The sequence below is a fragment of the Suricata suricatta genome, chromosome 7, assembly GCF_006229205.1.
Source record: "Suricata suricatta isolate VVHF042 chromosome 7, meerkat_22Aug2017_6uvM2_HiC, whole genome shotgun sequence".
In the NCBI taxonomy this organism is placed as follows: domain Eukaryota; kingdom Metazoa; phylum Chordata; class Mammalia; order Carnivora; family Herpestidae; genus Suricata; species Suricata suricatta.
The window spans coordinates 15,567,583-15,583,343 of record NC_043706.1 but is presented as its reverse complement, the minus strand read 5'-3'; the positions used below and the strand labels follow the sequence as shown (position 1 = coordinate 15,583,343).

The 15,761-nt window shown below is 46.3% G+C and overlaps 1 protein-coding gene across 2 annotated transcripts in view; it reads left to right on the top strand.

Moving 5' to 3' along the window:
- Positions 1-15,761, top strand: part of PHACTR1 (phosphatase and actin regulator 1) — a 575,867-nt gene that overhangs the window by 347,770 nt on the left and 212,336 nt on the right. For both annotated transcript variants that reach the window (XM_029945399.1, XM_029945400.1), the window contains one exon: positions 9,972-10,136. In XM_029945399.1, coding sequence (XP_029801259.1) covers positions 9,972-10,136 — 165 coding nt within the window. The remainder of the gene's footprint in view (positions 1-9,971; positions 10,137-15,761) is intronic.

Sequence of the window (15,761 nt, the reverse complement as noted above, 5' to 3'; positions counted from 1 at the left end):
TTCTGGATTTTTCCTTTATAGGAAGAGTTTGCTGACCCCTGCAGGAGAAGTCAGGTTTTGTGGAAGTTTGATTTTGAATCTGTCGAGGCGCTATTTATTTATTTCAAGAGTGTCAGTCATACCCCAGGGTCTGATGTCTTTTTTTCTTTTTTTAATTTTTTTTTAACGTTTATGTATTATTGAGAAACAGAGCATAAGCATGGGAGGGGCAGAGAGAGGGGAAGACACAGAATCTGAAGCAGGCTCCAGGCTCAGATACAGAATCTGAAGCAGGCTCCAGGCTCTGAGCTAGCGGTCAGGCTCAGAGCCTGATATGGGGCTTGAACTCACAAACCGCAAGATCATGCCCTGAGCCGAAGTCAGACACCCCCAGGATCTGATGTCTTAAGATGAACAAAGAGACTATGTGACTTAAACATTGTTGCCTGGGATTCACAGAAGACTTGGGAGTTCATGGACACTTGAAATAAACAAGTTCCATTCACAACACAAACATATTCTGTAGATTAAAAGAACAATGGGGTGTTTTGTAAATTTTTGTAGTCTTGCATGCTTTCGTGGTTGAAGGATTCCTGGAAGATGAAATGCGAATTTTGTCTTGACTATCTCAAGAAGAACTTTATAACATCTATTATTGCAATACATGTAACCACACAGACGTGTATAAATTTGAATTAAAAAAAGACGTCGCCCCCACGTGTCTGGTCTGTCAGCAGATGCTTTTTGTTCAGTGACGGCCTGTGGTCATAGAATGCAAATACCCTGTCAGCACAGTGTGCTTAGAAAATATGAAGTATTTGGGGCGCCTGGGTGGCTCAGTCGGTTAAGCCTCCGACTTCGGCTCAGGTCAGATCTCACTTTCTTGGGTTCGAGCCCCGCCTCAGGCTCTGTGCTGACAGCTAGCTCAGAGCCTGGAGCCTGTTTCCAGTTCTGTGTCTCCTCCTCTCTCTGCCCCTCCCCCTCTCATGCTCTGTCTCTCTCTGTATCAAAAATAAATAAAACATTAAAAAATTTAAAAAAAAGAAAGAAAATATGAAGTATTTGACAGTATAGGATTGTTTCCTCTCGGAGCATGTGAAATTACCGTTGGGACTTAGAGATTCTGTTAATATGAGCCTAGGCTAAGTGAAGGTTTTTAAGTTGATGACCCTTGCTTTAACTGGTTTAGAGAGAGCCTGTCTAATCTGCAATCCCAGTGCCAACAGCAGGTCTATTTATAGCCCCAGCAAGGTCCAGACTTGAGTCTTATTGGCTGGGCTCAGTGGCTCACCCTTGACCGCAGAGGAGGATGCTGTGTTCTGATTGGTCCACACTGGGTCACATGACCCATTCTGGAGTCAGGAGTGAGACCATCGTTTCCGGAACCACCTGGACTGCTGGAAAGGGTTCTCCTGTGGAAAATCCGGGAGTTCTTGCAACCTGCTGGGAACTCCTACCCAATAGCTTTTAAGTGATAGGTTCTGGATCTGAACCCACATCCTCCTGGTTTTAAAACCAACATTCTTGGGGGCGCCTGGGGGTCTTAGTCGGTTAAGTGTCTGACATCGGCTCAGGTCACGATATCTAGGTTTGTAAGTTTGAGCCCCGCGTCGGGCTCTGTGCTGGGGCTCTGCCTCCCTCTCCCTGTCCCTTGCCTGCTCACGCTCTCTGTCGCAAAAATAAACATTAAAAAATTAAACAAAAAACCCCCAACAGTTCTCTCCACTGTGTGCAATGTATAGCATTTGCTGAGTGAAGCAAATCGGACCCGATTTCAGGACAGAGTCTGGTAGCGGCTGAGTTCCCAACTGCAGCCTGTGGGGGAGGTGCAGGGTAGCCCGCATCCCTACGGTTCCACAGGTCCTGTTGACCTGGGTGGACAACCTTCAGGGCTCCTGCATTCGGGTGTGCATGTATTTTATGACCTCTCGGGACAAGGCAGATAACGGCTGTTTTCTCTTGCTGGGGTAGGGTCCGTTTCTACTGGCATCTGCCTTTTCAGAAAGAACCTCACCACCTCCCGCATCCCAGGAGTCATCAGTGACTTTATTATTTTTTCAAAAATTTTTTGTTATTTATTTTTGAGAGAGATAGAGTGTGAGCAGGGGAGGGACAGAGAGAGAGGGAGACACAGAATCCAAAGTGGGCTCCAGGCTCTGAGCTGTCAGCACAGAGCCCGATGTGGGGCTCGAACCCACAAATGCAAGATCATGACCTGAGACAAAGTCGGATGCTTAAAGGTGGGAGACACCCAGGTGCCCCTCATCTTGTGACTTTAATCAGTAATACGGAGATTTGAGAAGCCAAACTCTCCCAGAATGGGCGGATACTCTTGAAAACGGACAAGGCTGGATTAATAGCATGTGTTTCTTTTCTTCTAAGCATCCTTTCTCTCTGTTTAGCTCCTCCTTGGTAGCCCCAGATGTAAGGGGAGGGTGGTAATAGCACCATCTCATTAACCTGAGGCCCCCAGAAGGCAATATTTTAGGTGCCTTGGTCGGTGCCTGGAACAGACTGTGACCAAACAATGGAAGGGGTGTCATCACTGTCGTTGTCATCATGGTCAATGACTGAGGAAGCACGGTCCTGTTTAGAATCTCCCTTCCTGTTGCCAGGAAACTAGAATCGCCATTAGCAGCAGCTGAGTTCCGAAGACCATGTTAGGCATTGAGTCTCTACTGGTTCCTGGGCCAGGACAGCAACTTTTCTTTGCTGTCTTTAAATATCAGTGCCTCTTGGGGGCTTGGATTTGGGGGCATTCTCTTCTTCCTCTAGGAGTTCAATGACCACTTTAAGAGTAAGACCAGATTAATGGAAAGACTCAATGAAGCCATCTTTGGCCCCATGGGATGCATGGATTTCCTTTCTGTCCTCCCTCCCCCTCCTGGCGTGGTGTTCTCGTGTCCTTTTGCCAAGGTGCCTATGAGGGATGGTGTCTGTCTGTTCACAGAGGTAAAGGCCATGGCAAAACCATGGGAGCATCCTCTGGGACCTGCTCCCGGCACTGGGTAGACTTGCTGTCTAAGACGCAGAAATCTCTGGAGCCAGGAAAGAGTCGGCCAAGTGCCTGAGCAAATATGCTGGGCAGTACAGGCCCCGATATAGGACGCCTCGCTCTCTCCTCCCACTGCGTCCCGCCCCACAAGGGTGCATTGACCGGCGCAGCCCTGATTGGTTCTGACCCCGTGAAGAGTGCTCTTCTTGAACCAGCAAGATCGATTAGCAGCCCTCTCACTGTAAACATTTGCACGTCCCTGTGGGCAAGACGCCCATGACATGATGGTCTCCGGTGAGTGTCTGTGTGGTTTTGTGTGGCGTGTAATTGGGGTTTCCTCGGGTGGTTCTCGGGTCAAGAAGGCAGCCAGCTGTGCATCCAGAAAACTGACGGACCCAGAGCCCTCTCCCCCTCCTCACTGGGGCCTGCAACACTCCAGTGGACGTTGGATTGAGATGGACAAACTGTTGAGTGCAGCTGTCCTGCCATTAACACTGTGCTAGCCCGCTGTCAGTGTTCGTGCCGCCCCTCGGTGCTAATGGGTGGGTGGGGTCCATCTTTGACTGATGGCAAGGGGTGGGGGGACGATGGTGCTCCAACGTTCGGAGACTGGATAAGGGCAGTGAAGGTCAAGGAAAGGGCAGCGCAAGCAGGTGCGGGAGAATGCCATAGATCCTTGGCGTCATTAACAGGGCGATGTTAACACCGGTTCGTTTTCAGGCATCACGTCGGTGTTTGCATTGAACCCTTTAACAGCCCCGTGGTCAGCTCGGGGGTGTTGTTTCATCCCCCACCTCCCTAGAGGCCTGTATGTGTTCACTAAACCAGGTAACCTTCTCTGGGCAAAAGAGCCTCAGGGTGTCCCCAAGCTGCTGCTTCTGATGCCCGTCCCTTGTCCCCTCGGCTCTTTCCGTATCTTATTCCCACCCTGCAACTCAGGACAGGGCAGGGGCTTCCAATTTACTGAATAAAAATGAGTCCTTTTTTGGTTCTTTTTTTTTTTTTTTTTCCAAATCTATTTATTTTGAGAGAGCACGAGCACAGGAATCAAGAGGGACAGAAACACAGGGAGAGAATCCCAAGCAGCTCCTTGCTGTCAGCGCAGAGCCCAGTGTGGGGCACAAACCCACAAACCATGAGATCATGACCTGAGCCAAAATCAAGAGTTGGACACTTAACCCACTGAGCCACCCAGGTGCCCCTTTCTTTTTATTCTTAAACAAATTTTTTTTATGTTTATTTTTTTGAGAGGGAGAGAGACACACAGTGTGAGTGGGGGAAGGGCAGAGAGAGAGACAGAGACACAGAATCAGAAACAGGCTCCAGGCTCTGAGCTAGCTGTCAGCACAGAGCCGGATGCGGGACTTGAACCGATGAACCCTGTGATCATGACCTAAGCTGAAGTTGGACGCTTAACCGATTGAGCCACCCAGGCACCCCTTTTTGGTTTTTTTTTGAATGTTTTATTTTTATTTTTGAGAGAGAGAGAGAGCATGAACAGGGGAGGTCAGAGAGAGAGGGAGACACAGAATCTGAAAGTAGACTTTAGGCTCTGAGCTGTCAGCACAGAGCCTAACACAGGGCTTGAATCCATGAACCATGAGATGATGACCTGAGCTGAAGTCGGATGCTTAACCGACTGAGCCACCCAGGCACCCCCTTTTTTTTAAAGCACATTTCCTAGTTAATACAGATCAGCCCTAGATTGGAGACAAGCTCTTCAAAGAATTCTGGCCTCTCTAAGAGAGTGGGGTATAACTTACAGAAAGAAATGTGAAGATAGTCTGCCCTCGGCCTGATAATTCGTATGAATCCGTGATCTCCCTGGCATAAGGTAACACTGTAAAAGTGCAGGTATGTGTTTAAAACGGGGGAGACCGTAGTCGTGGAGAATTTCCCGCGTGGCTGGGCACCTATATGGCATCATCTTGCTGCTGTGAGAGAAGGTACCAGTGCTTTATGGCAGAAAGCTGGTGGTGGGAGGTGAGGCCCTGGGCAGTGGAGCGTCATTAACTGACCACTGACCTCACCTCTACTCCCATCTTTGGCCTCCACTGCTAGGATGCTGAAGCGTGGTGAGAACATGACCTCCCCTTCTCAGGGATTTGGACGAGTGGCTGTCCTGCTACATCAGCTTTCTATTTCTGAGCTCACTTTGGGTTGAGAGGCTAGTATCTAATTTGTGAGACTCTTGGGTCCCTCCAGAAATCCCAGGAGCACGTGGCATACGGAGGGATCTCAGGTCGGGGAGCTGGGCAGATACCCTGGCCTTTCTGTTTCTGTTGAGGACTCTAGGCATCAGAGAACACAGGCCCGGAAGTTCTCGGCGGGGGCCCTGTACGACTAACACTTTCTAGGACTCTAGAATCGGTCCTTCCTTTGGATGGACCTTGGAAGCCAAGCCCTCCAGAAATATAATGGTAAGGGTGCTAGCCCAAGTGGCCCCCCCCATCCCCCATTGTGTGCTCTAATTGCCCACCAGGAGCAATCCAGGCTGCCAGAAGGGACCGGCTTCAGGTACAAACAGATAATAGGTGCTTGGTTCTCAATCATGGAAATCGTGCATCTATTAAGTTTTTCTCTCCTGCTTTTCTATATATATATTTTTTACTTTATTTTTTAATGTATATTTATTTTTGAGAGAGAGAGAGAAAAAGTGTGAGTGGTCAGAGAGAGAGAGAGAGAGAGAGAGAGAGAGAGAGAGAGAGGATCCAAAGCCTGCTCCAGGCTCTGAGCTGTCAGCACAGAACCCAACTCGGGGCTCAAACTTACGGACTGTGAGATCATGACCTGAGCCAAAGTTGGACGCTTAACTGACTGAGCCACCAAGGTGCTCCTATGTGTTTTTTTAATGTTTGTTTATTTTAGAGAGAGTGTGAGCAGGGGAGGGGCAGAGAGGGGGAGACCGAGAATCCCAAACAGGCTCCACACTTGGAGCACAGAGCCCAATGTGGGGCTCGAACTCACAGACTGCAAGATCACGGCCTGAGCCGAAATCAGGAGTCTGATGCTCAACCGACTGAGCCACCCAGGCCCCCCTCTCCTGCTTTTCTAAAGGGAAAGAAAAATCATGTCCCAACCATTCTGCTCCCTGGTATTTGAGTGAAGCCACGTCATGAAAGGGAGCCCTTTCATGGGGACTGAGAAGAGCATTTTCTGGGATGGAGGGGCGGGGGGGGGGGGGACCCAGAGCTCACCCGGCCAGGCCCCTCCCTTTCTCCTGCAGATCTCTGAACCAACTCAGCTGGCCAGCTCCCTCCCTTTAGGTTTGGCATTCTGGCCTGGCGGGCGACATTTGAGCTGATTCATGTCTAAGTGAGTAGTTTCTCCAGACGGCCACCTTTGAGAGCAGTGGCTTGGGCAGAGGAGCCTTTTCATCATCTGTGTCAAAAGAAGGCCACTGTGTTCAGTGCACCTGGCCCGTATGCCCTTCCTGTCCCCTGGTCTCCATCCTGCTCTCCCCGAGCTCCTGTGACATTGGAGGCTGCTTTATTCTGAGCCCTGTTTTATGCTTTTCTACCCATCCTTACCCCAGAGTGCCAGTCCTCACGCGTCAACCTTCCAAATGTCCTCATCCGGTGGCAAAGCAGACAGGTTGGAAACCAACCCCCATCGTCAAGTGGATTGGGGGGAAACCGTAACGTGGCTGATGAAAACATAAATCGGTTAGAGTCATCCAGCCTGCCCAGTAATCTGTACTTATAGGCTCAACATTTTGAATGTAATAATGTGCTTATTAAAGATCCACTTAACTATGGAGTTATAATTACACCTTTAGAAAACTCTGTCAGCTCTGTGCCACTCTGGGTTTTTCCGAGGCACTCCTAATTTCTTGTAATTATTTTAATGTGGTAATTTCAGAATAATTTTTGTTTCATTTTTAAAAAGACGATTATGAAACTGCGTTTTGGCCCTGGCGATGCTTTTTCCTTAAGGCAGCTAGCGATACTGATTTTACACTTGGCAAGACGTGTGTGAACAAACTGAATCAAGTGTCCTCAAATAATTTAACAAATTATTATTGGATGTTGACTGTGAGAACCAATTTCAGTGCCAATCCTGAATAACTTATATCTTGATTTTTTTTTGAGGGATTCATATAGTCTCTTCCTTTATCAAACTGTTTGTAGAAGATGTTTCAGGATGGCCACATTTGGAGGATTCTCCAACTGGATACTTTAAAAATTTTTGTCTTTCGTGTTTTAGACGAGAGAATCAAAAGAAAGGTAGAAACTCTCCCAACCAAAGGTACCAAGATAGACTCAAACTCGTGCATGTATTTTCAGTGGTGTGATGGCCCGCAAAGCCTGTCGGGATCTGCAGATCCCAGGATGGGACTGGTTTTGAGGAAGTCTTCCATTTTGGCCGCAGCTGTGTGTTGAGGGAGAAACTAGCAGATAATTCTGGGCAGGTCACTCCAATGGAGGTCCTGGAGGCCAAGACAAAAAGTCTGAGCTTTCTACTGTAAGTTGTGGGAAGCCACTGAAAGCTTCCAGGAAAAGCAGGCTTCTGGAAGAGTAATCTCACAATAGTGGAAAATATAGGTTGGGGCACCTGGGTGGCTTGTCACTTAAGCATGTGACTTCAGCTCAGGTCGTGATCATGTGGCTCATGAATTCGAACCCTGCACCAGGCTCTGTGCTGACAGCTCAGAGCCTGGAGCCTGCTTCAGATTCTGTGTCTCCCTCTTTCTCTGCCCTTCCCCCACTCATGCTCTGTCTCTCTCTTTCAAAAATAAACATTAAAAAAAAAAAAAAGGAAGAGGAGCCACCATGCATTTGACCATGGAGTCAGAGGTTTAAGGGCCATTACTATGCAACGAACATGGTCACATTGTTGCTGCCCTCAACACCAAACCTGTGCCTTCCCTGTGTTCCCTGTCCCCATCAGTGAAGGGTGTCACTCCACTGGCATGAGTCTGGCCATTAGGAATGATCTACCTCCTGGCCGTCAGGACCTCTCACTGAGTCCTGTTGGGTTTGCTCCCAGACTTCTCCCAGATCCGTCTACTTCCTGTCAGTCTTGCTGCTAGGAGCCTTTGCCCACCTGTCCTTTGTGTCTACCAAATACACCGCCGGGGACATTTGTTGAATGAGTGAGTCTCTTGAGTTAAAACCATTTCTGGTGGCAACAGGGAGACTATCAGGCTGTGAGATGGAGCTTCTGGGAAAGCCTGTGTTGCCAAAGTTGGGGTGATTTTTCCAAAGATGGCGTTAGAGGCCCAGCAGAGTGGTTTTGGATCAGTCCCATGGCTCTAGATGTAACATGACTTTCCAGAGCAGAGTGTGTCTCTCACCCTCCTGATTTGCCAGGGGGATTTTTTTTCTAATTCCTTCTGTCTTAGAAAGTCAAATCTGGGTATGTTTCCCTTGCTGGGATGTGTAAATTCTCATGTAAGTTGGAAAAGAGTTGGTTCGTTACAAGTGATGAAAGAGGTCAGGGTAATTGTGACCTCTAAGGAAAGTGCCCGCTAGACATTATGAGTTTGAAGGTCTTCATGTGAAGACCTTCATGTGAACCTCACATGTAAAGGTACTGGGATTAATCCAGGGTCCTCTGATGTCACTCTCAGATCCCAATTTCTTTTTTTAATTTATTTTTTAATGTTTTAACTTTTTATTTTTTAAATGTAGTTTAGTTGGTGTCCATACAACACCCAGCGCTCATCCTAACAAGTGCCCTCCTCCATACCCATCACCCATTTTCCCTTCTCCCCGACCCCCATCAACCCTCAGTTTGTTCTCAGTATCTAAGAGTCTCTTGTGGTTTGTCTCCCTCCTTCTCCTTAACTATTTTTCCCCCTTCCCCTCCCCTATGGTTCTTTAAGTTTCTCCTGTTCCACATATGAGTGAAAACATGGTATCTGTCTTTCTCTGCCTGACTTATTTCACTCAGCATGATACCCCCTCCAGTTCCATCCACATTACTACGAATGGCCATATTTCATTCTTTGTCATTGACGTGTAGTACTCCATTATATATATAAACCACACCTTCTTGGTCTGTTCATCAGTTGATGGACATTTAGGCTCTTTCCATGATTTGGCTATTGTTGAAAATGCTGCTATGAACATTGGGGTACATGTGCCCCTATGCATCAGCGTTTCTGTATCTCTTGAGTAAATTCTTAGTGCTATTGCTGGGTCATAGGGGAGTTCTATGGATAGTTTTTTGAGGAACCTCCACACTGTTTTCCAGAGCAGCTGCACCCGTTTACATTCCCACCAACAGTGTAGGAGGGTGCCCGTCTCTCCACACCCTCGCCAGCATCTGTAGTCTCTTGATTTGTTCATTTAAGCCGCTCTGACTGGCATGAGGTGGTATCTCAGTGTGGTTTTGATTTGTATCACATCCCAATTTCTAGGATGATGATGATGATTTATTAAAGCAGTATCCTAGAAAAACTAGAGCAGTTGTAAAGTGTACTAAAGGGCAAGTAACCCTACAATCAGTCTGTCTAAGGTGGAGACACTCAACAGATGCCAGTGCTGCTTTGGTTCTGGGCACAGCAGGAAGGAGTGTTGCAGGCAGTGGAGGCATTAGCGTTGAAACACAAAGTTGATCAGTGTTCTCTCCCTCCCCTTTTCTCAGAGGATGGTGTTACAGTGATGGCATCTGCCAAATCTTATCTGGGATCTCGCTGGACCTGTAGACTCACTTGACTCTTTCTAATGCCCTCTTCCTGCCTCACTGGGGAATCCTGATGTGTCAAGAGTATTTGTTCCTTCTCCCCATCATTGTCCTCTTCCTCTGGTCCAAGTTGAGGTTGGGTAAATTTGGAGGTGCTCCAGATCCTCGGGGTTTTGGCGGACCATCGCCAGCCTTTAGAACACAGTGGTGTGACTTCCATTCCACCAGGCAGAAAAGAGAAACGGAGCGTCAGTCATGTGGCTTCTGTTGTCTGTAACCATGGAAAACGTGGGCCATCTGTGAGGATCCCATTTTAACACTTTTTTCCCCTCTTTCTCTATTTCCATCTCTTTCTCGGGAAAAACAGCCGAGGAAGTGGAGAGACTGGCGGCCATGCGTTCTGACTCCCTTGTCCCCGGAACCCACACCCCACCCATCCGGAGGAGAAGTAAGTTTGCCAACCTGGGGAGGATTTTCAAGCCTTGGAAGTGGAGGAAGAAGAAAAGTGAAAAGTTCAAACACACATCTGCAGGTAAGATTCTTTTTTTTCCCTTCATTTCGCCTTGGGAGTTTGTCGACTTCAACTCTGCGTGTTAAGTCATTGAATTTAATTATTGTGAGCTGTCTGAACCAAAGGAAAGAAAATCAAGCCTTAGAATTGCTCCTGCATTTAATAATTCTTCAGTGCGATCAAAAATGGCTTTTGGATCCTGTGTGTTTTCTTCTGTCTTGGGTTTTTTGGCGTTGTTTTTTAATCTGCCACTTGTAGTTGATCTATAAATATGAGCTTAGAGTTCCACCTTTGCTGTAATTGAATGTTTTCTTTCCACCCCTGAGAATCTGTTTCTTATTATTCATCCTTATTTTCACTGCCCCTGTCAGAAAAAAAACAGCACACAGCAGAAAAGAAGTTATATATGGTCTTTGGCAGATGAGAATAGGTTATGCCAATGGCGGAAAAATCTTGAATGAATGATTATTGGACATGGCAGGAGAACACAGGAGAATGGAGACAAAAGTATCACGATAATGGCAGAGACAGCCGGTACAGTTCATAGCTTCATGGGCAGCGAAGGGATTGGAGGAAAGTCAGTACAGCTGAGAGGTAAAGAGCACAGACCCAGGGATCAGACTGCGCGGGTTCAAGCCCCAGCTCTGATACTTGGTAGATATATGATCTTGCCCAGTCATTTAACTCTGTACCTCAGTTTTCCCATCTGTAAAATAGGGCTAAGAATAGTACTTTACATTTATGTGGCATGCTATGTGGATATATTTTAAATAAGGAGGGGTGTACAGAGGGAAGTGTATATGGAAAGAGGTCTGATTTCACCCTGTTGGATTTGAGAGAAGATGATGGAATACCTAAGCAGATGCTTTCTTTGTTTGTATTGTTCTGATTTTGCTCATTAAATGGCCGGGTCATTCCAGGCCTACACTCCAGGGCTTTTGTTTCCTCCTTCCTCTTCATCCTCAAAAACTCAACCTACCGTCTCCCCTCATCAGAATCATCACCTCCCCTCCCCATGTTCCTCACCGACCCCCCAGACTAACCAGAAAGTAGGAGATGGGGTGTTTGTACCTGAACTTGAGTCCACAGATCTGGAAATTTTTATGCTAATTGCTTTGGGGAACCAAAAGAGAATAGCAAACATAGGAAAGTTGCAAACAGTCCTGAAATCTTTTTGTCTTTTAAAATGTTTGTTTATATTTGAGGGAGAGTGACTGCCAGTGGGGGAGGGACAGAGAGGGAGAGGACGGAGGATCCAGAGCAGGCTGAGTGCTGACAGCAGAGAGCCCGAAGCAGGGCTCGAACTCACAAACTAGAGATCATGACCTGAGCCAAAGGTGGACGTTTAACCAGCTGAGCCACCCAGGCGCCCCTAAAAGTCTTGAAATCTTACCTAGTTCTCATGGGGATCTCTAGTCCATGTTTTCTGACTCTTCCTTAATGAAAGCCCCAATGCCCTGTTGCTAGAGTAAGTTAATTCTTGAGATTAGAATGAATCTCTGAATTCCACGAATCTCTAAAGTGTTACCCCTGGCACGGAGCCCCTTCACCTGACTGCGTTCTGCGCCCTCACAGTCATTGTACAGCTGTAACAAAACCTGTCGGCCTTTCATGCATTTCTAAACACTACCGAGAGACCGACATGTGAGCAAAACAGTCAGTGGGTGTGACTCCTCTGCATCCACCCACCTGGGGCGAACTAGATCATTGCCTCCTAGAGGAGAAATCATAAATGTATCCTTTAGGCAAAGTGAGGTGTAAGATTCTAAAACAAGAAAGAAAAAGGGAGGGCTCTGTAAGCACTGGAAAACATAACTGTTTCCACGAGATCCCTTATGAGGATCTTCCTGACTTTGCTGTGGAAAATGGCTCCTAATAAAACAAACGTGCATTTAACTAATGGCAATTCGTCAGCACGAGTGCCCGGATGATGGGATTGGTCCATGCCTTTCCTCCCGGCCAATCAAGAGCTTTGGTTTGTCCATTTGACAAGACCTAAAGGTAAAGCTTGGATGCTTCTCGCATGCAGAAAGCAGGTGTGCTGACTTCTTTGTGATGTTGGAAACCAGTCCGTGGCAGGTGCAAATACAGTGACCTCACATTACTCACGGATCATTAAAAGTGTGAACACTTGTTTCATTTCCGACTCTTTGGGGAGGAAAAAAAAACACGTGCTGGACAGAGTTGCAATTTGAATCCTTCTTATCATGAACGATTCTTAGCAAGTTCTTTTGATCCCTCTGGCTGAACTAATTAATTTGGCAGTTCATTGCGGTATTTGTATGTAGTTTACTTTTTCCCCAAGAGTCACTCAGCTTCTAAAGTAGAAAAGGTAGAGGATGTACTATGGCATATCTTTATATCCAAATAAATGGATGGGTACACGGAATAAGTGAAGCTATTCTAGTTTAAAAAAAAAGTCAGTCGTTTATACTGTAATATCCTTTGTACTTAACTGGATAGAAAAATATCATTGCTTATTTTTATTTTATTTTTTTTATAATAGTTTATTGTCAAATTGGTTTCCATATAACACCCAGTGCTTCTCCCCACAAGTGCCCCCCACCATGACCATCACCCCCTCCCTCCCCCATCATTGCTTATTTTTAGAAGGAAGAAATTCACTATGCTAATTCTTGGCCCAAAGGAGGAAAAAAAAATAGCAACATAAGGGTGCATAACATGGTAAATTGTATATATATTCAAGTTATACTTGGAAGCGCACCCTGTCCGATGCATCGATGATAGTTAAATGTTACATATACAAGAGGATTGATGACGGGATTTTTCGTGGTTGGCCAGTTTTAGCTGGTGTGTGTATATTTGTCTTGTGTGTGCGTGTGTGTGTTGTTCTTTTATATATAAAATAATGTCCACAGTTTTAAATACAAAGAATAAATCCATATGTTAAATTTATATGATGGACTTGTATTTAAAATTGTACTCTTAAAAAAATATGAAAAGGACATTAATGTAGCCCATACTTGGCCTGTTTATATTTCCAGTGCATTACGCTTATAATTTGCCATAATTAGCTATCCTGTGGTTTTCCTGGAGCTCAGGTTAGGACTCAGGTGTGTCTGTGCATAGCACGTCTTCAAGGACACGCCCACAAACATACCTTTGTAAGTTGTAAAACAGTAAGAAAACTACATTGGACAATTATGTCCACGATTTCCTCAATTTTGGCATCAACAATTACATGAATTTTTTTTGAAGTGTATTTATTTTGAGAGAGAGAGAGCAGAGGAGGGGCAGGGAGAGACAGAGAGTGAGAATCCCAAGCAAGCGCCACACTATCAGCTCTGAGCCTGATGCGGACCAGAATTCATGAACCATGAGGTCATGACCTGAGCCGAAACCAAGTGTTGGACGTTTCACTGACTGAGCCATGCAGACGCTCCCACAGCTGCCTGAATTTGTTGAAGATCTCCTTATCTCATGCTGCTTGTACATCCTTCCTATTCCAGGCTGAAGGCCAGTGTCCTGACAAGGCCTGCAGCCTTAAGACCCCAGCCTGAGCTCTGGATGGTGGTGGAAACAATTGGTGCATCACCCCCTCATGACAGTAGGGAAAACTGCCATCTTGGATTGACGGTAAAATAATGGGTCCTTTGGGAGGGGATCTTCAAGGCTTTGTAGCCCGTCCTCAGAGACCACGCCCGGGCCCGCAGACACGCTCAGCTCCTTCCGTGGACTCAGCAGTGGGTGTCCACAGCGTACCCTCACAGCTGCTCTGGGAACAAAGACAAATGATAGACCCCCTGAAGTGGAACAGGCCAGCACCTCCCCAAAATAGTCTGCTGCAAACATCTTCTCCAAATTCCTTGAAAATGAGGACTGTATTTATAGAAAAACAAAACTGGCAGGAATAAACCCAGAAGAACCACTGAATGATGCTTTTATTTCCTCTTAATAGAAAATCACGAGCTGTAGGGGGTTGGCCCTGGACATCGACAACGTGCCAGAATTCCCTTTGTGCTTCTAAGCTTTTCTTTACACCTAGGGCCTTGAGCGACGTGATATTTTTAAAAATTAAAAAAAATTACAAAATGTTACTGAATACCTACCCATGCTGAAACTGTACTTGCTCTGGGGATATGGCTGGGAGCAAAGCCAGACCTTGCCCGTGACCTTGTGGCATGCACGGTGTAGTAGGGGAGAGCAGGTGATCAAAACATAAGAGTACAGGTAAGATCGCAAGTGTGGTGAGGGCAGTGACGGGGAGGTAATTACTTGGGAGAAGGAGAGGGAAATTTGACTCAGTCTGAGGGATCAGAGAAACTGCCCCTAGGAAGAGAAATTTGAGCCAAAATCAGGGAGAGGAGTAAGAATTTAGAAAATGAGCCCTCTCTGGGGTTACCTGGGTGGCTCAGTCGGTTAAGCATTCAACTTTGGTTCAGGTCATGATCTCATGGTTCATGAGTTTTAGCCTTCTATCGTGCTCTCAGCTGACAGCTCAGAGCCTGGAGCCTGCTTCAGATTCTATGTCTTTCTCTTTCTCTGCCCCTTCTTCTCTCTCTCTCTCAAAAATGAATAAACATTAAGAAAATTTAATGAAAGGAAAATGAGCACTCTAGGCAGTGAAACAGCTTGTGCAAAGGCCCTGTGGTAGAAGAAATAGAGATGAACAGGCTGGGAAAGCAAGAAAGACCAGTGGCTAGGGAATGGAGAGCTAGGAGTATGGTATCAGCTGAGGCTGGAGAGGTCCCCAAAGTCTGGACCCTCACTGGGCTTTCATCCTGCACAGCAAATTAGACATGGGTATGAGTGGCTCCAGGAAGACCAGTTAGGCCATGTGCAGACGATAGTAACTTGGACCAATGTTTGCGCGTAGAAGTGGATGGATTTCGGAGATGTTATAAGGAACAAGTAGCAGGACTTAATGGATTTAGGAGGGAGAGAAATGTCATGTTTGACACTCTAGTGCTGGTGTAGGGCGTATTGTGGTAGCCTTTCTTGAGATGAGTATTTTGGAAGAGTGGCAGGTGTGAAGGTGTGGGGGGAGGGTGTGTGGGGGGAGATAGGATTCTGATTGCAGGTGTCGATTTGAGTTGATTTCGTGATACCTAACATTTGGAGTTGATCATATGGAATGCAACGGAGAGGTCTGCACTGGGTCCATAAAGCTTGGTTCTTTGCACACCTGTGTTAATTAGAGTGACGACCATGTAGGAAATGGAGCTAGAACAGAATAGAAAGAATGGAAAGAAAAGAAGGCCAAAGACAGTCTTAAAGACAAAGGAAGACTATCATTACTAGTGACTGGACGGAGGAGTATGAACTTAGAAAGGAGATTGAAGGGCAGTGACTTTGACTGACGTATTTCATTTAGCACCGTACCTTCTAGCTTGATCCGTGTTGTTGCACAGGGCAGATCTCGTCCTTTTTATGACGGAGTAATAATACTGCATTGTACTTGTACACCACATCTTCTTCATCCACGCATCTATCCCTGGACACTGGGGCTGCTTCCATATCTTGGCCATCGTAAACAATGCTGCAATAAACTTGTGGGTGTATGTGTCTTTTCAAATTAGTGGTTTCATTTCCCTTGGGTAAATTTTCAGTAGTGGAATTACGGGATCATATGCCATTTCTATTTTCTTTAGGATTTTATTTTGAAGTAATCTCTATATTCAATGT